This window comes from Cervus elaphus, chromosome 24 (genome assembly GCF_910594005.1).
Source record: "Cervus elaphus chromosome 24, mCerEla1.1, whole genome shotgun sequence".
NCBI lineage: Eukaryota > Metazoa > Chordata > Mammalia > Artiodactyla > Cervidae > Cervus > Cervus elaphus.
Genome location: NC_057838.1, coordinates 70,502,239 through 70,527,731, shown reverse-complemented (window position 1 = coordinate 70,527,731; position 25,493 = coordinate 70,502,239). Strand labels below are relative to the sequence as shown.

At 58.1% G+C, this 25,493-nt stretch overlaps 1 protein-coding gene across 3 annotated transcripts in view; it reads right to left on the bottom strand.

Moving 5' to 3' along the window:
• The window catches only part of MGLL (monoglyceride lipase), an 86,539-nt gene extending 61,323 nt beyond the window's left edge, over positions 1-25,216 (bottom strand). For 2 of the 3 annotated variants that reach the window (XM_043885238.1, XM_043885241.1), the window contains exons 1-2: positions 24,336-24,495; positions 23,722-23,866 (exon numbers count right to left, since the gene is read on the bottom strand). In XM_043885238.1, coding sequence (XP_043741173.1) covers positions 23,722-23,866; positions 24,336-24,345 — 155 coding nt within the window. In that variant the 5' untranslated portion in view covers positions 24,346-24,495. Of the gene's footprint in view, positions 1-23,721; positions 23,867-24,335; positions 24,496-25,015 lie in introns of those variants that run through there. The other variant, XM_043885239.1, reaches the window with a different exon arrangement.
• Positions 25,217-25,493: the final 277 nt, after the last annotated feature.

Genomic DNA, 25,493 nt, shown 5'->3' with positions numbered 1-25,493 from the left:
TCTTAAGACTTGATGGGAAGGGGCACAGAAAAAAACTTAAGTGTTGCCAAAAAAGGGGTAAGCTTTAAAAACCGGTTCTCCCCAGGTTCAGACCCCACCTCTGGTATCTGAGGAAGTCACTCCCGGACTCAGGTAGGCAGGCATAAAAGAGGAAGACCCATCCGGCCGGCCTCACGGGGGCATCGTGAGGAGTAAGCGACCGTGTTCTCCAAGTGCCCGGCCCACGGTGTGTGGCTTCCTGTCCCCGGGAAGCCTGCGTCAGGGCTGGGTAGATCAAGTCAGCTGAGAACACGCCAAGGTGCGTGTGCTGGGCAGATGGCTACACTCAGCCAAATGGTTACGAGCCCAGGCACCGCCTCGCCTTTGGGTCTGTGTATCTGGGTTTTTACACATGCAAGCAGGCCCCCCCGTGCCAGAAATGGACTTTCACCCAGGAGCCATGCGGCCGGCTGGCAGCCCACCCAAATCTGCAGGGATTCCCTGCGTGCCCCCTGGCTCCAGCAGGCTGACCACAGGGGCTCCCACCGCAGAAGCAAGGGAGTCGGAGCAGAAGCAGGTGCCCAGCAGGACGACAGCCACCCTGCCCCTCGGCTGCTCCGGGGGTCTGGCCCGGCCCCTCTGAGTCTCCGCCTACAACCTGTGTGTCCACCGGAAGCAGAAGGCCTGGCCTGGCAGACTTGCACAACCTGGACGGTTTCAAAAGCCCACTGAGCTAACTCTTCACAAGCCAACAGCACTGAGATATCAGAAAAGCCAGGGCTGTGTGTGCAGGTTATGACATAAGCACGAAGTGAGTGAAGTGTCAGTCGCTCAGTCGTGTCCGACTCTTCGCGACCCTGTGGACTGCAGCCCTCCAGGCTCCTCTGTCCGTGGGATTCTCCAGGCCAGAGTACTAGAGTGGGTTGCCATGCCCTCCTCCAGGGGATCTTCCCGACCCAGGGATCAAACCCAGGTCTCCCACACTGCAGGCGGATTCTTTACCCTCTGAGCCACCAGGGAAGCCAAACACAAATATAATTCTATCTAAAAAATTGGAAGACTGGCATACTTTGACAGCCTGTGTGCTGGGCTCTACACTGGAAAAGCTGGAAAAGCTCTGAATCTCAGGGACCCGTTTCAGATGTCAGTTTGTTCCCTCCTCGTAAGGGCCTGTTCTTACTTTACAGGACATTCCATAGATAAGTCTTCTCAAATCCTGTTGAAATTATTGGAAAGTTTCTAAAGTTCTTGCAGCAAAACTATCTCCTAATAAGATGTTTTCTTGAATCCTCAGAACTCTGTCCTTCGGTGGGGCTGCTAAAACTCTTTTGAACTTCTGGTGATTTTCATCTTCCGCTCATCCTTTTTGAAGGTCAAGATGTGTCTAGTTTGAGGAACTGAGAGGTGACTGAGGGATCTGCCCAGATCCTACAGTCCTGATGAAGCAGGAGGCACAGAACTGCCCCCAGGGAATCACCGGGACTCCTGGGGGAACAGTAATTAAGGATCCTGGTGAATTTATGAAGTGACAAAGCAGGTCACCAAACCTCCACAGGTATAACCTGAAAGCCGTACATGCCCACTCATCATCCATGAGAGTCTGAAAAAGGAATATGGCTCATTTTGGAAAATGGAAAAACACAGACAGGCACCAAGAAAAATAAAACCCACGTGTAATCCCTCCACCCAGGGCTCCCGGCAGGGACATGGTATTTCCTTCCATGTTTTCCCTCTCCATATACATTAAATTCAGTTTGTTATTACTTACACTTTAATCATGAACTTATAACTATAGCTTACAACTGTAATTATGCTTTATAACTGCAACCACGCCTAATGTTTCGTCTGAGGTCCTTCTTTGGATTCGCTGACCTCTTTCCAGGAAGAGTTTCCCATGGGAGGGGCGGGCCAGCACCGCCTACGTCACAGCTGCCGTGGGTGAGCGGACAGGACACCTGAGCAGACCCCCTGCACGGCGCCCACGCCGGGAGGCGGTCCAGAAACGCTGCGGGGGACACAGACACGCCTGCTGCAGGCAGAGCAGACGTCACCAGCCCAGGAGGCCTGACCCTTCCCAGCCCCACACTCGGGACTCACGCTGCGTTCACACTGGGCGGCGGTTCGAAAAGGCTAGTTCTGATCCGCTCCCATCCCCCTGCTCCCCCCAGGACAAGGTCAGCTCCACATGGAGTGTCGCGGCTCGGGCACTCAGGGGACCGCGGCTGGCCCTTCTCCAGCGAGCACCAAGGAGCCACCACACGCGGCCTCACGCCCTCCAGGCCTCCAGCAGGTGGGGGACTCGGACGTGGCAGGGACAGGGCAGCTCCAGTCGAGCCCAGGCCTCCTTGACTCCATCAAGGGCCATCAAAGGGAAGCTGTCACACAGCCCTCAAGGCGGCCACACACAGAGGCCAATGGGGCCCCGGCGGGAGGGGTCACGGGACGCCTGGTCTACCAGCCCTGAGCCCCACGCAGCACAGCCTCCCTGTGCAAGGATGATGCAAGCCATCAACGAGGAAACCACAGGCCACAGCGGTGTTTCTACACCGATGCGCAAAGCAGTTCCGCAGCAACCACCTGCAAGCAGAGAGGCCAGACCGGCCGGCGCCCCGCACTCCTGGGTCTCTGCCAGCTTCTCCTGGCTGGCCCCCCGCTGCCCCCACCCACGCGGCCATCCCCGGAAGGCTGGGCCACGGAGCAGGGCCGAGGCTTTTCCCCAGCCCACGGCCGTGACGTCTGCAGGCAAAGAAAAGCGTCCCCAGAGCACAGGACTGCCCCGGCCCACAGCGGGACTGCCCCCCGGCCTTCCGAGCCTCGGGCTGGTCTGGCTCAGCACACCGCCATTCTCTGAGCCGGACGCCCTCTGAGAGCAGAACCAGGGCAGAAAGAAAGAGACCTGCACCATCCTTTCCACTGTGACTGTCTTCACTCCTTACTCACATGCCTAAGATCGCATATGTTCTGAATGCCACTGATACCCTAAAATATGCCAGTCTGGAAAACAAAGTAAAACTGACAACAATACAAAATGAAAATCCTTATGCACGTCTTGGCAAATAGAAGGGAAAAAATGGAAACGGGGACAGGCTTTATTTTCTCGGGCTCCAAAATCACTGCAGATAGTGACTGTAGCCATGAAATTAAAAGATGCTTGCCCCTTGGAAGAACAGCTATGACCAACCTAGACAGCAGATTAAAAAGCAGAAGCATTACTTTGCCGACAAAGGTCTGTCTAGTCAAAGCTATGGTTTTTCCAGTAGTCATGTATGGATGTGAGAGTTGGGACCATAATGAAGGCTGAGCACCTACGAATTGACGCTTTTGAAGTGTGGTGTTGGAGAAGACTCTTGAGAGTCCCTTGGACTGCAAGGAGATCCAACCAGTCCATCCTAAAGGAGATCGATCAGTCCTGAATATTCATTGGAAGGACTGATGCTGAAGCCGAAGCTCCGATACTGTGGCCACCTGATGTGAAGAACTGACTCACTGGAAAAGACCCTGATGCTGGGAAAGATTGAAGGCAGGAGGAGAAGGGGACGACACGGGATGAGATGGTTGGATGGCATCACCGACTCAACGGACATGAGTTTGAGCAAGCTCTGGGGGACAGGAAAGGACAGGGAGGCCGGGTGTGCCGCAGCCCATGGGGTCAAAAAGAGTGGGACACGACTGAACGACCACATACGCCCAGGAGAGCCTCCCGAGAGCTCCCAGCCTCGTTCCCAGCCGATCCCAACCTCAGCGTGGGTCGTGCCACGGTCGGCGTGGCCAGGTCAGCACGGCCCTGTGGCCGCTCGCTGTGAAGTGCGCTGGGCAGGTGAGCAGTCACGGTGTGGCGGGCACACGGACGGAGCGCCGCAGGCCGGAGTGTGTGCCTCCGACCCCCGGGGGCACCGGCTGCCCTCACTCCTGCGACCACCGCGGCTCCTTCTCTTCGTCGTTTAACCACGTGCGCGCTGCGTAAACACCAGTCTGTTCCAAGTACGTCCGAATTTGTATCAAACAGACCCATCCTCGCGGCTTTTCTGCATCTTGTTTCTTTGGCTTTGGAGCTGTGGGGCTTCAGCCTCGTGGACGAGTGTGGCAGTGTTCACCGACACAGCACAGAGGCCCCTGCGGACAGACGTCTGGACTGGCCCCACTGGGGACGCGGCGTTGTCGTGTGAGGCTCCTGGCACTCACGGGCAAGGGTGTCCCTGCTGGTGACACTCACTGCCCGGCGGGGGAGGACAGTCAGCCCCAGCGGGCGGGACTGGCTCACCTTCTCGCCGACGGTGCTCAGCCCTGCTCTGCCCACGTGGCAACGTCAGCCTTCAGACCTGCCAGCTGAACAGCTGGGGCAGGGAACGTCACTGTGGCCTTTATTCCCATCTCCCTGATCATCAGTAGGGCGGCCGCCTCGTCCACCACAAGCTTTCCGGGCCACGCTCATGTACCACGACCGTACCCACCTCCCGTCTATCCTGGGGGATCCCACCCCTCCAGCGGTGCCCTGGCCACACAGAACCTCAGCCAGCATCAGTCACACTTCCTCCTGGGCCCCCGTCTCCAGGCATGGTTGTGTGACAGCCCTTGGTCACCCTGGGCTGGAAAAACCTGCTTCTTTGTTTTTCAGGCACTTGTGACAACTCCCAGTCTCCATCGCCCAGAACCTCGCCCAGCAGACACCAGGCTGCTCAGTGGGTTGATGGGTTCATGGGGTTTGCAGGAAAACTTCTCCTCCCGGCAGACAGCACTCTGGTTTTGGGTGGGACGTGAGGATGTGCGTGAGAAGACAGGCAGGGCTCTGAGCCTCCAGCCACTTCACGGGCAGCCCCGGGTCCACCACTGTGGCCCTGCCTGCAGCTTCCGGACACAGAGCCTGCGGCCCGCTCCCCGGAAGGCCGCGCCGCTCACGTGCATCCCCTGCAGCTATCTGCTGCCGCCCCCAGCCCCCACTCCCCCAAACCCGAGGATCGCAACAGCCTCCCCGCTCCACACCCCGCCCCCAGCCCCCGCTCCCCCCGGACCCGATCGCAACAGCCTCCCCGCTCCACACCCTGCCCCCAGGCCTCCCACTCCAATCTGTGCAGCTTCCCATCCTGCCGACGCCAAGAGTCGTCCCCGTGACACTCGGGCAGCTGACTCGCTCTCAGCCCCGCACCTCCCTCCTGGGCCCCCTTCCTCCCTGCCAGGCCATCCTGCCCGCGCTCTGCATCCCTGTCTGTCCTGAGGCTCTGCGTTCTGGCTCCCCCAGAGCGATCCGGCCACGGAGGTCTCAGGAGGGTGCAGGTGGTCAGGGCAGCAGAGACCACGGATGACCCAGCTGAGCCGGGGAGCAGGGAGGCAGCTCGGGGTCACAGGTAACAAGGCTCAGGACGAGGGTCAGCAGAGTTCCCACGAGGGTGGGGGGCAGGCGGGGCCAGCTCGGACACCGTCCAACACGCAGGACTAACCGTCAGGGTCCAAGGGCCCGAAGCGGCCAGAAGGACGGGAGACACAGCTGGGAGCATCCACCACCCCAAACCAGACCTGTTATCCCAGCAGGGCCTGCCCGGGAGCCCCGTAACATAAAGACGACTAAACGGACCCCGAAAGCGCGGATGTTACACACACACCATCAGAAGAGGCAGAGGTAGAACCCAGCGGCCTCGAACCTCTGTCCTGCCTCTCCTGCCGGGATCCCGGGGGGCCCAGCTCCCGCTCCTGGCTCCAGCCCCACCCACAGTGAACCCACCCTCTGTGCAGTTCCCCACCTACGCGCTGCCTCAGGGGCAGCAGGGCAGATGGACGGGAGCAGTGAGCACGAGAAACTGTGGCCTGGGCCCCTGGGCTCGTCCCCGTTGGCAGCCAGCAGCTCCTCTCCCGGCCACGTACCGGGCTTCTTGGCAGCCCCCAGACAGGTTAACACTTGCTGCTAAATGAACAAGTGATCGCAGCATAGTGATGGGCAGACAGCGCTTCCCTCACCCGGCCCCAGGCTCCGCCCCCGCCCCCGGGAGCTTCCAGACCCATGGCCGCCAGGCGGAGGCCACAGAGCCCACGACCAGCAGCGAGGCGCGGCCCATGACCACGGGCACAGACACCACCGCATGTGCGGTCTCCACGACACCCGCCTCGCACCAGCTCCTCCTCCTTCCCACGCCCTGGAGCCCGGACACCAAGGACCCGGCTGTGGTCGCCGGACCACCCCTCGGGGTGGAGGGCAACAAGGCAGAAGGGGCTGGGCCCCCGCCTGGCCATGCGGACCCCTGGACGGGTGATGGAGACAGACCCAGACGTACGTCTCACGTGAGCACCACGCTGTGGCGTTTCTCGGTCACAAAGCTCAGGCTGAACCGTAACGAACGCGGACCCTCACGGACAGGCCCGTCACACAGCCAGGGGCCAGAGGGTGTGGGTGCAGACCCATCTCTGTGGCTCCTAAACCGCGCCCCTGGGCCAGCTGCTGAATCCCGTTTCCCTTCCTGGGAAGCGGGGACCACACTGGGCCAGCATGAGGATGACATAGAGCGCGCCCCACAAAGCCGGCGGTGGGGGGCCCTCCTGCCGCACGGCCCAGCCAGGCCCCTCGGTCGTCCTTTGCAGCAGGAAGCAGATGCTGTGTGGCCCGCCGCTGTCTTTCTGCCACAACTGATGTTTCTGCCCCCAAGTCCTCTCTAACGCAAGCTCCTAACAAGCAGGGCGGCAAGACCGCAGCGCTAAGTTCAGATGCTGCAAGGCTCCAGCAAGTTTCTAAGAGCACCGCTTTCTTAAAAAAGAAAAACACTGCTTATCCTATCGTATCTATTTATCTGGCCTTCCCAGGTGGCTCAGTGGTAAAGAATCCGCCTGCTGAAGGCTAAGGTTCCCTCCCTGGGTTGGGAAGATCCCCTGGAGGAGGGCATGGCAACCCAGTCCAGTATTCCTGCCTGGAGAATCCCATGGACAGAGGAGGCTGTGGGCTACAGTCCATGGGGTTGCAAAGAGTCGGACAGGACTGAGCACGCATGCGTGCATCTGTCTATCCATCCAGCCGTCATCCGTCTACATGCAGACAGACACAGACATAGACAGACGTGCTTCTCCCGGGAGGCTGCTCTGACCCCGCCGATCACACACACACCTGTCACAGGGCCGCCTGCCAGAGCCCGGTGCTCACCCTTCTCTCGGCCACTAGCTCCCGCAGCGACAGACGCTGACTGCGTCCGGGGTCTGGCTCAGGCTCTGAGGACACACCTGAGTTAGACAAAGTCCCTACCCTGGTGGAGCTTCGCGTCCCTGGCCGGAGCCAGAATAATCAGTAAGTGAGTGCATGCCAGGTCGTGTGAAGCGCCGTGGAGAGAACAGTCAGGGCTGGGGGCCAAGTGCTGCTGTGAGCGCCTCCCCCCCCAACCCCGCAGCGTGGAATTGCTTCCTGCAGCCCCAGGCGCTCTAGACACAGGTTGAGGACAGGGTCAGATGTTCTCCAAAGAAGACACACAGACGGGCAACAGGCACGTGAAAAGATGGTCTACACCACTAGTCATCAGAGAAACGCACATCAAAGCTCCCATGAGGTACCACCTCATGCAGAGAGACCATCATCAAGGGTCTACAAAGAACAAATGCTGGAGAGGGTGCGGAGAGCAGGGAACCCTCCTACACTCCTGCTGGGAATGTCAACGGGTGCAGCCACTATGGAGAACGTGTGGAGGTTCCCAAAAAGGTTAAAAATAAAGCTATCACAGGATCCAGCAATTCCACTTCTGAGAATACATCCAAAGGAAATGAAAACACTATGTTCACGAGATATCCGCACCGCCCCCCATGTTCAGAGCAGCCTTGTTTACGGTCACCAAGTTACAGGAACAACCTCTGTCCACCAACAGATAAACAGATCAAGACGTGGTGTGTACATGCAGTGGAACAGAACTCAAGCCATAAGAATTGAGGAAATTCTACAATTTGCAACAACGCGGATGGACCCTGAGGGCATTATGCTGAGTGGAGTAAGTCAGAGAGAGAAAGCAATACCTGACCTTACTGGTATGTGGAATCCAAAAACAAGAGGAGAGCAAAACAAAAGACACTCTTAGAACAAAGTATCAGATTTGTGGTTACCAAGGATGGGGGTGGGAGGGGGGAAGGAGGAGGGCGAGAGGTATTAACACAAACTTCCGGTTATAAGTCTAGTCCTGGGATGCGACGTCCAGCATGGCGTAGAGTGACCACTGCTGGACGCTGTGCAGGAAAGCTGTGAAGAGTGCAGATCCCATCAGAAGCGGGGAAAAAGTCCCACCCCCTTTTATTATTGCATCTGTATGAGATATGAGCTTCTGTGATATTCATTTCAGAAGCCCTGGGATTTCATTAAGTTGCACACCTTCTTAAGCTCAGACAGCGCTGCACATCAACGACATCTCAGCAAAACTGGGAAGCAGCAGCAGCAACAACGGAAGGAGTTTGTCAGGGGACTTCCCGGGTGGTCCAGCGCTTGAGCCTGCCGTGCATTGCAGGGGACGCAGGTTTGATCCCCAGCTGGGGACCTAACATCCCACACGCGGCGGAGCGACTAAGCCCAAACGCCACAGCTAGAGAGACTGCCCGATGCAGCAAAGAGCCGGTGTGTGGCAGCCAGACAAATAAATGCGTTTTAGAAGAGTTTGTCGGACAGGGTGTCACTAACTCGGGTACGTGCCTCACTGCTGCCAATAAAATGCAAAGAAAGAAAGTGAAGCCATTCAGTCGCGTCTGGCTCTTTGCAACCCCTTGGACTGTAGCCTGCCAGGCTCCTCCGTCCATTGGATGCTCCAGGCAAGAATACTGGAGTGGGTTGCCATTTCCTTCTCCATGGCATCTTCCTGACCCAGGGATCGACCCCGGGTCTCCCGCGTTGCAGGCAGACACTTTACTGTCTGAGCCACCAGGGAAGACCCAAACTGCAAACAGCACCAGACACGGGCCGCCAGAGGCACGGAGCAGCTGGCAGGCCTCGTGCTCAGAGTGTGGCGAGCAGAGAGGGTCTGGAGGCCCGGGCCAGGCTCGACCAGACCCCCAGGATCTGCCGGACGTGGAGCACACACGAGAGCTCCAGGGACGAGAGGCGCAGACCTGCCTCCCACAAACCAAGCTGGAAACGCTTGCGGAAATTATCACTCCTCCAACCTCAGACAGCTCCTTCCCAAAAAGAATTTCCTACGCCTTTGGGGTGTGGCCTCGGGGAGTTGTCTATGTTCCATGGCAAAGCAGTCTGTACCGTAAGCGGCCAGGAGAACACGGCCACCGCCCGCCCACCACCCTGAAAAGGTCCTCACGCCAAAGGGCTCCTCGGGGGGCTGGCGTCCGGATCAATGTTTGGAACCGGCCTCTCACTCGGCTCAGACCTCTGGGTCCTGCCCCAGCCACCCCGTCCCTGCAAGGGAGCGAACGGTCCCAGCTCCTCTGTCCCTCCCATTTGCAGAGCCGGGGGACTGGCCCTCCACCTGCACGGCGGTTTCCAATTCCTCAGAGCCCGCGAGTGTTACCAAGGACCGTCTGGGGGGGAATCGGTCGTCCAAGCTCCCTACTTTCCCTTCATTTCTCAATGTCTTACCATGAACACGCTCACGCAAAAACAGCAAATTTTATTTACAACAAAATTCAACGACCCAAGGTGAGCAAGCAGGGGAGAGCCTGGAGGCTGAAGGACAGACGGCTGCAGCTGGAGAGATGCTAGGGGGAGAAGGGGAGGGTGCACGGGGACCCCCGCCCCGGAGGTGACCCCCCGCCCTGCTGGAAGGACAGAGAACAGGGTGGCCAGCGCACACCGTGAGAAGGCCTGAGCGTTCTCCAGGAGGAACCCCTCCTGAGACCCGAAGGGGCGCCTGAAGTTGTTCGTGGGCGTCGGGGAGACACTTGGATTCTTCTTGACGGCTCTGCGAGGAAGCATGGTTCTGACAGCGGCGTGTGACTCTGGACCTGGATGATGCAACGGCGGGAGGAGAGAGCAGGGGGCCTACGGTCTGACAAGTGGCTCCCAACCTTCCTGTAAGAATGTGCTCGGGCCCATCTTATGTAACAGTCTTTTTCTTTTTTTTTTTTTTTTCCTGGAAGGAGAACAGCATGAACTTTCCAAGTCTGCAGATGGCTCCAAGTCCTTCTGGGTGGTGAAATGCCAAGCGGATGGCAATAAACAATCGGGAATTTATTGAGAATGCAGGAGAGGCAAGAGGAGCAGAGATGAGCTTAGGGGACAGGCTTACTGCTCTGGGGGGACAGAGCTCGGGCCTCGGAGCTTGCTGAGACCCTGCTAGGCAGCTGCACGCAGGCGAGCATCGTCAGAGCCACCGCTGCAGCTGGACGCGGGTGGGGGGAGGGACCAGGCACCGAGGGCTCGCTCCACTCCTGTCGCTCCACCCAGGCCCCTGGTCACAGCCCCTTGCCAAGCCTCAGTCTCCCCATCCATCAGGTGGGGCTACAGGGCACCTGTGCACACAGCCGGGCGCTATGGACAGCTCTGTATGTGTTTACAAGGCAGAGCTGGGTGCTGCCGAGAGAGCACCGCCTTTAGAGCAAAGAGACGCGGGTTCAGATCCCGGCTCCGCGTTCATTAGCATGTGGTTCTCTGGGGCCAGTTTCCACGACAGTGAAACAGCAAGCATGACGTCAGCCCCATGTGATGGTGTGAGACTCATGGAGGTGAAGCCCAGGAGGAATCCAGCGAGGTGTCCGACTTGAGCGTGGGCCTTTCTGAAGACAGCGCAAGGCTTGAGGCCATGCGTTCCGTTTTTATAGTCATATTTCTAATCTCTTCCATGACCACACTTTTAATATGACTGAGATCACCGCTCTATACGCTACCCTTCTACCATCATATCCTACGTAACTCTGTGTCGTTAGGTTTTTTTGGTAAACATCATTAAAAATGTTTGCCCAACACCTCTTAATTGGAGAAGGAAATGGCAACCCACTCCAGTGTTCTTGCGTGGAGAATCCCAGGGACGGGGGAGCCTGGTGGGCTGCCGTCTGTGGGGTCGCACAGAGTCGGACACGGCTGACGTGACTTAGCAGCAGCAGCAGCACGTCTTAACTCATTTTCTGAGGTATTTGTGGTTTTTTGGTAAGCTTCATAGGATATAATTCACAGATTATGTAATCTGCTCTGTTAAAGTATACAATTCAGTGGTTCTTCGCCTATTCACAGAGTAGTATAACCAACCTCATAATCAGTTTTAGAGCACTTCCATCACCCTGAAAAGAAACCCCTACTCTTAGCTGTCACCCTCAACTGTCTCAACCTCCACCCCAGCTCACGGCAACCATGAATACACCTTCTTTCTCCAAAGACTGGCCTAGGCTGGACACTTCATGAAAATGGGATCATATTAACATGTCATCTTTTGTGACTTGCTTCTCTCAGCATAATTGTTTCAGGTTCATCACTGTACCAGTATTTCCTCCCTTTTTGTGGCCAAATATTCCACTGTATGGACATGCCACATTTTATTTATCCATTCACCAGTTATGGACATCTGGCTTGTTCCCACATTTTGACTATTAGGAATAACACTGTCATGAATATTTGTGTACAAGTGTGCGGACATGTTTTCAATGTTTTAAAAAATTGAAGTATAATTCATTTATACAGTTTCAGGTGTATAGCAAAGTGATTCAGTGATACTTATTCTTTTTTAGGTTCTTCTCCATGAGAGGTGATTAGAAGACATTGACAATAGTTCCTTATGCCACAACACAGGTCCCTGTTTATCTATTTTAAATATACTAGCAAATATCTGTTAGTCCCCAGTTGCTTTTGATACATACCTAGGGACGGAACTGCCGTGTCATACGCTAACAGTGCTTAACCTCTGAGTAGCTGTCAGCCTGTTTTCCAAAGCGGCTCCACCATTTTAAATTCCCTCAGCAGGCCATGAGAGTCCAGACTTCTCCACATCCCCACCAATACACGTCATCACCTGTCCTTATCCCACAGCCGTCCGAGTGGCTGGGAAGTGGTACCTCATCGTGGCTTTGATTTGTCATCATCTCCCCGATGACAACTAATGCTGAGCATCTTTTCTTGTGCTCATTAGCCATCAGTAAATCTTGTTTGGGGAAATGTTATTTAAGTCTCTTGCCCATTTTTTTCAGGGAGGCTATCTTTCTATCATTGAATTACAAGCATTCTTTTCATATCCCAGATACAATTCCCTTATCACATAGATGTTTTGCAAGTATTTTCTCCCATTCTGTGAACTGTCTTTTCGTTTTCTTCAAACTATACTTTAAAGTGCAAAAGTTTTTCACTATGATGAAGTCCAATGTATCATTTTCTTTCTTTTGTTGCTTGTCCTTTTGGGGTCATATCTAAGAAACCATGGTGAAATCCAAGGTAGTGAAGATTTACTCCTATGTTTTCTTCTAAGAGTTTTATAGCTGTGGCTTTTATATTTAGGTCTTTTAGTTTACTTCTGTACATGGTGTGAGGAAAAGGTCCATCTTCATTTTTTTGCATGTAGATATCCGACTGTTCCAGGGCCTCCGAGGCGGCACTGGTGGAGAAGAACCCGCCTGCCAATGCAGGAAGCATAAGAGACACGCGTTCGATCCCCGGGTCGGGAAGATCCCCTGGAGGAGGAACTGCTACCCACTCCAGTGTTCTTGCTGGAGAACCCCTGGACAGAGGAGCCTGCGGGCTACAGTCCACAGGGTTGCAGAGAGTCAGACACGACTGAGCACACAGACACGCATCCCACTGCTCCAGCCCCTTTGGCTGAAAGACTCTTATTTTAATGGTCTTTTAATAACAGGCTATGATTTGCAGCTCCTGCTGCAAATAACACTGGGAAAAGGGAACATTCACACCTGATTAAAACCAACCCCGAGGGACGAAAGTTAGTCAGGAAGGTGGAGGAATGGGTACAGGGCAGGCAACTGCTGGGTCTGCAGGGCACGGACAGAGTTTACCGGGCACCGCCCACTCACGTCTGAACCTGCCTCAGGCCAGTCGGCCAGTGCGGTTTGCTGACACCAGGTGATCTCAAGACACAAGACGCCAAGGCAAAGGCTAAACCCACAGCGACTTCAGACAGGCTGGGGCATCCGCCATGAAACCACAGAGACGCAGGAGCCTGGAAAGTCAGGAGGCTCGTCCAGTCACGGAGCATTTGCCCCGTCGGCGGGAAGGCGCTGGAGGGGCCACGCGGACACACGACGAGGACGCGGCACCCACGGGCCAGCAGCTCTCACCAGACGCCACTCGCCGGCTCCTGGACGGGGACCTTCAGCCCTCAGGACTGCGGGAAAGGAGATCTCTCTTGTTTAAGCCAGCAGGCCTGTGGCACGTTGTGGCAGACTAACATGACGGCCATTCAAATTCCAGCTCCCGGATCAGTCATTCCAAACGCATCTCCAGCCACGCACCGCACGTTTCAGACAGAAGAAGGCTTCTGTTGTTTTCAGAACATACTCCATGCCCGTGCGAAAGTGGTTCCTCCGGTCACCTTCCACACCTTCAGGGGTCGGTTTAGAGTCACCTGAACTTCTCGCTGAACACCCGCTCCCACCTACGCAGAATGCATGGCCCTCAGAAGCAAACCGCCACGGTGCTTGGCGCTGTCCCCCTGGCACATGAGGGCAGCGGTCTTCAAAGGCAGAGGGGTTGCTGAACCATCTCAGAGTCTCCAAACCAGAATGAGGCCCGACGCACAAGACGCTCAGAAAGAGCTCACGCGATTAGGGGTCTGCGGCCAAGCGGACCCCAAGTCTTCAGGCCGCTCGGAGGACCCCCATCGCTTTCTACCGTGGGGTGCTGAGTCTACGCCTGCAGCTCGGCTAACACCTGCTGAATCGTCCGCACATTAAGAGGAAGCTGACCCCGACCCCAGATTCTGGCGCCCACGCCAACTTCTGCAGTAACAGTGAAGACGCCCTTGCCGTCCCGCAGCTCCCACTCACGGGTGTGTCTGCAAACTTTACTTCAAAGTTAAAATGGCTAAAACCCAACCACCTAGTATTCCAGGGGACTGACTGGCTGTAGGGAATATTCTCTTCTGGGCTGTTACTAACTCCCTTCACTGATGCTTCTGCCTTTTAGGTGCCCTGATTCCCGCACAAAGAGTTAGCCCCTCTGGTCTACACTCGGTGGAAATGCTGTTCCTTTCCTAGAAAACTGCACTGGCAGGGACTTTTGAGAATCAACCCGCCCAACTGCCTTACCCTATAAATACAGGAAGTTCGCTCATTCATTCAACAAACATGCTCAGAGCTCTTGGTTTGTGCTAGACGTGAAACTCTACCAGGGGTCAGAGCTGAGGAAGACAGAAAGACATGAAGCGTGAGCTCTGCCTTGGAGACGCTCAGAGGCTGTCGCCAGCGTGAGCTGCAAACTGCCCGAGTTATATAACATCGCAGACTCTGGGGACCTGCTGGAAAGCCTAGCTGCTGGCATCTTATCTAGAGTCACTCAGAGGCAGAAACAAAATTCCAACCCTGGTGTCCCAGCTATCAGCACCAAAGTCCCTTCCCAGCGACGGAGTCAAAACGGCCACGAACATCCTCCCCCGACCGTGCTCCGTGGACGGGCCTCTGGGCTGACCCACTCTGCCTGTGGAACACTTGCAAACTTGACCCAGGCAAAGACTTGGAAAGCGTGTTGTTGCTCTCTCATTGCCCTTGAAACACTGCCACCCTGATGCCCCGGGGGACGTGCGGAAGATCAGACCAACAGCCTGCCAGGCCAGACACTTCAGGCCAGCAGGCCCCGGCCGGCTGCCTGCCCTGCGGGGGGAGCAGCTGACCAGAGACGCACAGAGATGCCTGTGGACCCCAGCACAGGCTGCCAATCAGAGACCTCCTGATGCCCTGAGCACGCTGCCCTTACAGACGCAAAGCCCAGCCCAAGCACCAGCACCTCCACGCACCCCGGCACGCCATCGGGGCCTGGGAAGAAAACACATGCCAAGCACTGAGGCCGCTGCAGATGGGGCTGAGAACCAGATGGGTCTGGGCGCGCTGACCCCCAGGTCCCCTCCCTAAGGGTCGCGTGGTCCTCCAGGGGTCAAGGGTCACACCTCCAACATGGGCACAGAGGTTTTCAAGTGACATTAAATGAAGCATCGAGTTTGCTAACTGCATGTTATCTCAGAAAGAACTGCACCACCAACACCATCCCTGTGACTTTGTAAACTGAGCACCCATAAAGTGGATGTTTTTGGGGCGTCTGAAATCTCACAGAAATGGCTCTAACTGCTAAGTAACTAGCCCGGAGCCTGGGGAAAGCACACAGCCTGCGTCACGGGGAGGGAGGTCAAGACGGAGGTCAGGAAGGTCATCACTCACACTCAGGGTGCCTGTGACTAATGCTGGCGGGGAGGGTGGAGTGAGCTTGGTGGATGACAGACAAGCCCACAGTGGTCCCCAGAGCCCATCGGGAGGATGGTGGGGGAGCCCAAGACAACCCACACACTCACATCTCGTAACTGGTGCCAGGCATTGACCCCGCAGATGCCCAGCGTCTGATTCTATGACCACCCAGGGGAAAGGGGCCCCTGCTCAACCACGAGAAGACGGACTCTCGGGTCCAGGGGCAGCCTCCAGCCCCACCCCGACCGTGTGGACCCAGGCTGGTTCTGGGTCTACTTCCAAGGCCTGCCATTTGGTCTACCACTGCCAAGGTCCACCACTGTCCACAGCACCATCCCGCCGTGCGTCCCCAAGACACCAGTCTCCCCTGAAAGATGTCTTGGCACGACGGACCGAACAGCATGAACATAGCAAAGCACCTAGAACACCTAAAGGCTTTGTTTCCCAAGCAGAGGCCCCTCATCTCTGATCCGGCCATGTGGACGGCCCGGGGCAATCCGCAGGCCAGCCTGACCCGAGCCCCCAGCTCCCTGACCCGGGTTCTCCCCCCTGCATCCCTTCTTCCCTCCTCCCCACTCCACGTGGAGCACTCCCACCCTACATCCTCTTCGGCTTCCCTTTCTCGAGGCCTCCTGGGCTCCCCGGACCCCACCCCGCCCCGGGTCCTACGTCAGTCTCCTGCACCTTCCTGAGGTCGGGCTGCCCTGGTCCTCAGCCTCCCTGGGCTTTGCAGAGGTGCCCACACACTTCACACCACTGAAAACAGGACAGCCCAGATGGAGACACGGAGGGGCGGGCCTCTGGGGGAAGCAGGGAGCAGCGAGGCCCTCCGAGAGCCCAGCCCCGGGTGGGATGTCTGCTTGAATGCCTCCTGGGAAAGCTGCCCCACGGTCTAAACCCACAGTGGGGAGGTGCGGAGTGGAAGGATGCCAGCCCTGGGGATGCCCCTGCGGCCCCACGCCCCACCCCTCAGGGCTGTGCTCGCCCTCTGAGGCCACCTACCCCCCTGCAGGGGATGTGGCTGGCACTGAGCACTGGGGTCCTGGGCCGCCCCCACCCCAAGGGGCTGGGGAGTGGGTGACCCCCTGTGCCTTCCGAGAAAGGACGCACGTTCACGTGCCATGAGACTCCGAGGTCCACAGAGCCCACCCCCTAAAGCCTCCACCACCCCCAGGAAGCCCTGACGGCTGGGGAGAGCTGCCGCCTCCGAGGGCTCAGCCCCGCCAGCCACAGGCTCAGACACCTGGGCCCCTGGGGGACGCACGGTTCTGAGCTCCCGCCAAGGGCGGCCTAGATCTCAGCACCACGGGGGGCGTGCACACAGGGGGCCCGAGGGCAGGCCTGAGAAGCACTCTGAGAGCTCGGAGGCCCAGGCCCTCCTCCGGTCAGCCCCCCGAGACCTGCTCTCTGGGGGCGGCGCCCCGCGACCCCGGACTCGAGAGCCCTGAAGGGCGCAGGGGGTCCGTTCTCTGTGTCCATCCTGCCTGTGGAGCCTTCCAAGGACTCTGCTCAAGGAAAGGAAGGCCCAGTTCCCCTTCACCCTAACGTCCCCTGAGGATGCAATCCCCGAACCCTCTCTCTTTCCTTCTGCTCTGCCCCTCCTGTCCACCCTCCTGCCCTCTTCCTTCCCAACACTGACAGAGCGGCAAGGCCATGGTAAGAGCTCCTCTGAACCTTTTTGCAGAAGGTAAGGCAGCCAACCAGTCCATCCTAAAGGAAATAAGTCCTAGATGGTCACTGGAAGGACTGATGCTAAAGCTGAAACTCCAATCCTTTGGCCACCTGATGCAAAGAACTGACTCATTGGAAAAGACCCTGATGCTGGGAAAGATTGGAGGCAGGAGGAGAAGGGGACGACAGAGGATAAGATGGTCGGATGGAATCACCGACTCAACGGAAGTGAGTTTGAGCAAGCTTCAGGAGTTGGTGATGGACAGGGAAGCCTGGCATGCTGTGGTCCATGGGGTCGCAAAGAGTCGGATACGACTGAGCGACTGAACTGAACTGAATCCGCCTCCCCACCTCCACCCCAGCGAGCAGGCCCATGTGAAACAAAAGTACCACCCCCAGCAGAAGACTTGGCTGACCCTAAATGTGGGACAAGGGTCACGCTGTAATCTCAGCTGCAGAGTCACACACGAAGGGCCGTTGGCAGGAGAACCCCGTTTGGTTGGCACTTGGGGACAAAGTGCGCCCGGATGGGCATCTCTACCTAAAAGGTGCTGAGCAACGCACAGCGGTGGACAATGCCCGCCTTTCAGGGAGCGGCTTATTTTGCAATTTTTTTTTCTTCAACTCCACTGCAAAACAAAGCCTGACTTATATCCACAGAACATTCTTATAGCAACTGGAAAAAATTATGCCTTAACGAAGCTGTTGGAAAAATCAACTGCAAAAATACTGCAAGAACAGCAGTGGCCTTTCCTCTCGCCATCAAAAAGATCTTTGCTATTCGAAGAGTCTTTAAAAAAAAGCCCAGTAGACATGCCCTATTTAAAAAGCAGGCAGTTTGCTGCAACAAAGGCGGAAACACCAGGAGGAGGACGGACGGCTCCATCCACGAGGAAGGAACTTTGGGAAATTCTTAAAATAGGCAAGAGAAAGCTGAGGTAGGACTGGAAGGCAGTGATGGGATTAAAAATCATATCTCTACCATACAACACAGAGTGAGGACCACGGTCTCCGCGCTTGGGTGGAAATTTCAGGAACCCACTCAGAGAAGCCTAAGGCCCTTTCTGATTCTTGTGGTGGGGAGCCGAGGGGGACAGGATTCCTCTCTTGCCTTCAGGAAACTGACTGCCCCCCGCGTCAGTATCTCACTGGGGAGGTCTGCCGGCCGCCCCTGCCCACGCTGCTTCCCTCTCTGATTTCCCTACTGGCTTCTCAGGAATGCTCCAGAGGGAGATCCCACAGCCCGGTGGTCCACAGGTCCTCGCCATCAGAGAGCAGCCCCGGCGCCTCTGGAGGGGAGTGAGCTGAAGGTGTGCTATGCAGGGGGCCCCACATTCCCCATGCACCTGGGGAGGCCCCGGGAACCCTCCATCACCACCCGGCAAGCTCTGCCCCCAGCACCTCAAGGGGCTGACTCAGCCCCTCAGCTGCACCCTGCATCACCTCCCGCCAGCTGAGCTCAAGCCACAAGCCCAACTGCATGGCTTCTGGGCCTAGAGCCGGTCCGGGGCTGCCCACCCATCGAGGCGCAAACTCAAGCCCATAGCCTGGCTGGCAGGACCCCGGGGCCTGGCCTCTCCCCTGTCTCCAGCTTCCTGTGGCTCCCGGCCCTGCACATGCCTCTCACGGGAGCAATACTGCTCAAGGGTGCTGGCTGGAAGGGTGAACGGGAGCTGACACCGAGCCTGCGCTCTGCCCACCAAACCTCCCACCTGAGGGCCGTGTCTACCCCGGGCAACCCTTTTTCTAATTTGCACCATGCCTGGCAGTTGTCCCGTCTCTAGGTTGGTGTTATTTAGTCGCTCAGTCGTGTCTGATTCTTTGCAACTCCACGGACTGCAGCCCGCCAGGCTCCTCTGTCCATGGGATTCTCCAGGCATAAACACTGGAATGGGTTGCCATTCCCTCCCCCAAGGGATCTTCCCGACCCAGAGACTGAACCCATGTCTCTGGCATTGCAGGCAGATTCTTGACCGCTGAGCCACCAGGGAGCCACCCCCTCCCGGGTCTCTAGGTTCCTCCCCTCACATGGGGAGCGTGATGGATCAGATCGTCTCTTCCTCACCCACCTCTTCCTCAAACGCAGAGATCCTCACCACCGTCTCCCCACCCTGGTACCAGCTCCCAGGCATCAGTAAACCAGGGTCTCCTGACTGGCCTGTTGGGCAGGAGCGTGACCACAGCTGAGTGGGAGGAGTGGACACACCCAGAACTAGGTCCCCAGGGCCACTTTCAGGGATGAGTAAGGGATGGGACCTAAGGGGTGGGACTCCCTCAACTGCAAGGAGATCCAACCAGTCCATCCTGTGGGAAATCAGCCCTGAGTGTTCACTGGAAAGACTGATGCTGAAGCTGAAGCTCCAATACCTGGGCCGTGAAGAACTGACTCACTGGAAAAGACCCTGATGCTAGGAAAGACGGAAGGCGGGAGGAGAAGGGGACGACAGGGGATGCGATGGTTGGATGGCGTCACCGACTCAATGGCCCTGAGTTTGAGTAAACTCCAGGAGCTGGTGATGGACAGGGAGGCCTGGCGTGCTGCCGTCCATGGGGTCACAAAGAGTCGGACATGACTGAGTGACTGACTGCAACAAGGGGTGGGATGTGGTTGGCCCTGGGAACAGGCCAACCAAAGGCAGTGATGTGGTCACACCTCGTCACGCAGGTGGTAGGAGCTTGGGGGAGGGCCACGACGGACCGGGAGCAGCAGGGGCCCCGGGGAGGCAGACCCCCGAGACACACAGAGCCCCGGGGAGCACCGCCCAGAGCACGGTGCCCGCACCCTACACGGGGGGCACACAACCCGGTGAGCAAACCGGAGGCAGAGCAGAGGACAGAGAGACGAGCTGATCCAGGGGAACGGGCTCTCAGGGGGCAGTGAGGTCCGGCCAGATGGCGGAGGCTCCGCGCTCCATGGTCTGCACCCGGCTCCATCTTCAGAGCCCCAGCTGCCAGACCCAAGGGTCTGGTGGCTGACGGGAGGACAGTATGAGGGCGGCAGGAAGGGAGGGTGTCCTCCAGCATTTAAATATATCCCAGCTCCCAGCAAGTGCTGCTTCTTCTTCAGGTAAATTTGCATAGGTGGGAGGAAGCGTCTTGAGACGGCTCTGGCCGCAACTCCCGAGGCGGACGCCGAGGGCCTCGTGGAGACGCGGTCAATGTGACCCAGGGCAGAGCAGGGCACATCAGAGGGAGGAGGCGGAGGCCTCGGCCTCTCGACTCCAGGAATGGCCGCGGCTCCGAGCCCACGGGGAGGTTCCAGAAAGGGTGCCCTGTCACCCTCCTTCGGAGGAAGGCCAGCCCCCGAGAGGAGGCAGGAAAGGGGAAGGGGCTTCAGGGTCCCAGCCTAGGGGGGGTCCCTGCAGAGGACCCGGATCTGGAACTTTTTCAAGGGGGAGTCACCCGGGTGTCTGCACCAGGCCCCGGGCCAGCAGAGGAACGGAGCTCTATGAAGCGGCCCCCTGGGGGCCCCAACTGTCGCGACAACGAAGCGACAGGAATAGAGCCTGGTTGCTCCGCAGTGTTGGGGTGGGGGCTCCCCAGAGACGGAGTGCGGGCTGGGCAAGAGGAAGCCCCCTGCTTGGAGGGGAGACGCAGGGCATCCAGGCCTTTATCTCACAAAGGTCTGCTTCAGACTGCCCGGTCAGCCCCAGGCAGACAGACGTGTCCACGCCGGGCCCTGAACACCCAGGAGGCCTGCAGCCCTCCTCATCTGGCGGAACCAAGGGAGGGCTTCCTCGGAGCCAAGCCATCCAACCGGGCGCTGCGTGCATCAGACCCTCGGGGCCCCGACGCTGCTGACCTGTCAGCCATCCTTGGGGGCCAGGACGGCTGAGGAACGTTCAGAAGGTGATTCAAAGCTGCCCTTTAGGCATACCGAGTGGTAACCTGAACCCAAAGGTGTGAAGTACCATCCCATGGCCCGGGAGCCATGAAAGAGCAGCTCACGTCCCACCCGGCCGGTTCCGTGACCCCGAGAACACCGTCAGGGGTTGAGACCTGCTGCAGAATCACTATTTTAAAATTCCAAAGTTCCCAGGCTCGATCAGGCAGCCAGTCTCCAGGGGCATAAGAAGATTCGGGGTTTCAGAACAGATCACATTTTAACCTACTGCCAGCCAACAATCAGTAAGAACAATGATTCTGTTGGCTTCCCAAGCGGCTCAGTGGTTAACAATCCTCCTGTCAATGCAGGAGGCGCGGGTTTGATCCCTGGGTGTGGAGGATCTCCTGGAGGAGGAAATGGCAACCCACTCCAGTGTTCTTGCCTGGAGAAACCCATGGGCAGAGGAGCCCGGAGGACTACCGTCCACGGGGACGCGACTGAGCACGATCACAATGAAAGATCCTATCACTCCTTTCCGTAAGGAGTGAGTTCATCCTAACAAAAACAAGAATTTATCAGGAAGACAGTCCTTGGACAGAAGTCTTGTGCTCAGTGGAACCAGAGGAATGTGGACAAAATGCAGCTGGACCAGCTTTTGAAGAGGGTTCACAAGGACAGCACCTACCTCGCGGGTTGACTGGTTAGATAAAACGAGATCACATCTAAGAGACCCGTCCAGAGTCCAGAGCACGCCCGAGACCCACTTCACGGGAGACCATTCCACTGCATCCTAAGGACGGTCGGTATCCACTGTCACCATAAAGCTCTGCCACCAGACGAACACAAACCTGCCTCGGCACGACCAAGGGTGGGCTTTCAGCCCCAGGCTCATGATGACTAGGACCCTCTATCAGGCACCATCTACAAGGCGGGGGCCTCTGAGGTCCCGAGGGCCTCCGTGGGAAACATTTTTTAAAGGAGCAGAGACCAGGGACAGTTGGGGGTATTTTCCCCGAGGATCGGCCCACAGAAGACTCTGAGCTACCCGGGGGTGAGAGCCTGGAGGGCGCTCCCTGGAGGGCGCTCCCTGGAGGGGCGGGCTGAGCCCAGCGGGCCCCTCTGCTCCCAGAGGCAACAGGCCTGTCGCCCACCCGCAGGAGGGCAGGGCGGTCGGTCTGACAGAGTGGCTGGGCCCAGGCGCGGAGATGCAGCCCCACCAGCAGGCACAGACTCTGCCCCGAGGCCCCCCCGGCCCACCCCCACTCGGCCTGGCCTGATCCCTCCAGGACCCCGGATGCAGCAGCGTCTGTCACCACAGGGGCTTCCAGGACCTCCCGAGGGGTCAGGACTGATGGGGATGGGTTTTAAAGGTCCTCCGACCCACAGTGGGGGGCCTGCCGGCTCCGTCAAGGGAGCTCAGGAACCTGCATCATCTGAGGGGGTGGAGACGAGCAGGCAGGCGGGGGTGGGGGGGCCTCTCTAACAAAGCCCGGAACCCCCGTGCGGCCCCCACCCACCCCATTCTCTTCCCAGCAGGAGATAAACACTGACCCCAAGAGATTTAAACACAGCTGGTGGAGCCGGGGGAGGGGGGAGCGGAGGGTGCCATCTCTAACTGGAGCAAAAGCGAGGAAGCGGGCCCTGGGCCACTGGGGTGGAGACTGTGAGACCAGCGCAGCTCCAGGACGGGCAGCCCCGCCCCGTCGGAAGCCTGCAGGCTGTGTCCCACTGACCTCCACTGAGGACAGCCTCCCCACCCGCGAAGGACGCCCCTGAAGTCTGAGGCTCACCATCGCCAAGTGCATACCCAGCAAATGAACGCGCCCTCCACCCCAGGGCGGTTAGAAATTAAAGCCACAGTGGGCCGCTGCAAGCCAGACGGGAGAGCTGAGGACGTGTGATGACCCCACCCGCACCCCGCTCCAGCTCTCTCCTCCAGGGATCTTTAAGAAAGACAAGGCCAGACCCCAGGACTACTAACCACCCACTAACAGCCAGTTTATCCGGCTGCCCTGAGGCTGTGATTCTAAAACCAGGTCTTCACAGTTCACATCTTTGCTTTTTTGTTGTTGCTTTTCTTGTCTTGAATGTGCAGCTACCTGGATTACACACACCTTGCTAAAACCGTAGAAATTTTATACCCGTGCTCAGGGTGGGTAACGACTGAAACAGTGAGGGAGACATAATCCTACAACCCACCCCACACCTCCCACCCCACACCTCACACCCCACATGGGCCTCCGGGGACCAGAGGCCTGTTGGAACAGGTAACACGTCCGCGGAACAGGAGACGTTCGCTGGTCGCTAGGCCAGCTGGCTACCCCAAATCGTTTCCTTCCCTGAACAACACAAACAAGCAGGGTTTTCCCCGTTTTATCCGCGCGGAGGGAAGTAGCAGACCAGCTGTCTTATTGTGTGTCGTCCCAACGCCCGTTCCTAACAGCAAGACATAATCCTTGATGGGAAATGTACCAAGTAACTGAGCTGGCAAGAAATCAGAAGGAGACAGGCAGACCCCCTTCCTTCTCTGATACACGAAAGACACCCTCTGAGGCTCACGGTCAAACCGGACAGACAACAAAAGTTACTATACACACACATGATTTTGATTTTATCTGATCAGGTGGTTTTCGGTCACTGTTGGGTTGGATTTTAAAGGCATGCCTGCACAACAGGAAATCAACTCCAGCACAAAAAATAAAGTCCTGTGAAAACCGCCATACGGTAGAACTCACATCCTACTTGTCATATTGGAAATAGAACTCCTGCTTCTTAATTTTAAAAAAGATGAAGCATAAGCCCTCAGCTCTGTTAGCCTGCTGGGCTCGATGTTAAAGAGGCACGTGAAGTAGGTCACGGGGAAAGTGGCCTCTCAGGAGCTGCGTAGGAAGGTGGAGGGGGCAGGACCCCCCGACGCCCCTGGGGACCCACCTCAGCATCACTGGGGGCGGGGGCAGACTGACCTGGGCGCGCCCGAGGGTTTCCAGTACCGGCAGAAGAGGTGCTGTCCGTCAGCGTTGACCAGGTGCGGGAGGTCCTGGTAGGGAACGTTCTGTGGGGTCAGCCGGGGGGAGCGTTCCTCTGGCATTCTGAACGGATCTTCAGGTGCTGGGAAGGAAAAAGGGAACGGTGCTCGGTCAGAGAGAAGGCAAAACAGAGACGTCGGGAGGGAAACCTTGATCGGTCACTCACATTTTTTTAAAGCAGTTAAAAAAAAAAAGAAAAACCCTTCCATTTCAAAAATTTTACAGATACATATATTTCTTAAGACTGAAAACCCCATTTGTTCTTAAGAAAAATGCTCACTTTATCTTTTAAGTGCCTCCTTACAGCTTTCTCCCCCCCCCCCCTTCCCATCTGTGTTTATTTTAAATCATTTCAGGAAACTTCATCTTAAAGACTATTTTAGCTGTAATCAAGTGGAAATGATAGTCAGCTCTGTGGGCATAAAGACCCAGCTGCAAAACACCCTTCCAGGCTGAAACCCCCAAGGAAGTTTCACAGGGGCGCGGTCACGGGGTGGATGACGCTCTGGTTAATTCCTTCTGCCCGAAATTCTAAAGGTGCCGCCACAAACCTGTCTGCATCACGACCGGGCTTCTGCGATCCACCAGCGCACAACCCCGATCGTCAGGGCCAGGCCAGCCGGGGCAGCCCCTTCATCTTGGCGGGGGGCGCCCCCCACGTCCCCCCCACCCCCAGCTTCCCAGCTAGCGCCGGGCCCCAGATCCTGCCTGGCTTTAGGAGCGCGGAGCCCAGGGCTGCCCCCCGTCTGCGAGCGGAGCCACCCAGCGCTAGCCCCCCATTACTCTTCGTAAAGAAACGCCTGTGGCAGGGAGAAGTGTCCCCGGGAGGCCGGCTGCCGCTGCCCTGGCCCCAGGGCACCAGCTCCGCGCGCCCAGATCCCCACCCTCGGACACGCACGAGCGCGGGTCCCCCAGGAAAGTCAGCCAGGCTCCCACAAAAAACTTTGCCGCCGGCCCGCGTCCGCCGGGCCGGGAGCGCAACCCCGCCGGCAGGGCTGCCCGCGGGGGACGGACACGCGGACACGGAGTTGACGGCGGCGACAAGTTGGTTCGGGGCCGCCGCCAGGGAGCGGGGCGCACGCGCCGGGCACACGCAGACACGCGCGCGCTCGCGCACACGCGCACAGGGGCGCGGGAGCCCACGCCGAGCGCGGGGACGCGGGGACCGCGGGACGCGGGGCGGCCGCACCCGGGCGACAGGCACGGCTCGGGCGGGGACGCAGGCAGTTACCGGGCCACGAGCGCCGAGTCCTCGTCTACGGCCGGGACCGGAGAGCTGCGCGCCGCCGCTCCGGAGACAGGGCGCGGCGTCCGCGCCGCCACTTATCCCGGCTCCCTCCCGGCGGGGGCGGCCGGGGGTGGGCCGCGGGGGGCGGCGCCGGGCCCACGTGTGCCACCGGCCTGCCCGCCGCGCGCTCCTCCCCGCCGGCCGCGCCCGGGGTGGCGCCCGGGGACTGGCGCCCCGAACCAGCCGCGCTGCGGGAGGACACGCCACACCCACGCGCGCACACACCACGCGCGCACACACCCACGCGCGCACACCCGCCGCACACACACGCTTGCAGGAGCGACACAGGCACCCGGGCGCCCCCCCCCCCCAGAATCACACACGTGGACACCACTCACACCCTCAGTACACGCAGATATACACTCCCAGATAACACGCAGAGAAAGGAGCACAGAGGCACTGGGACACAGACACACATAAA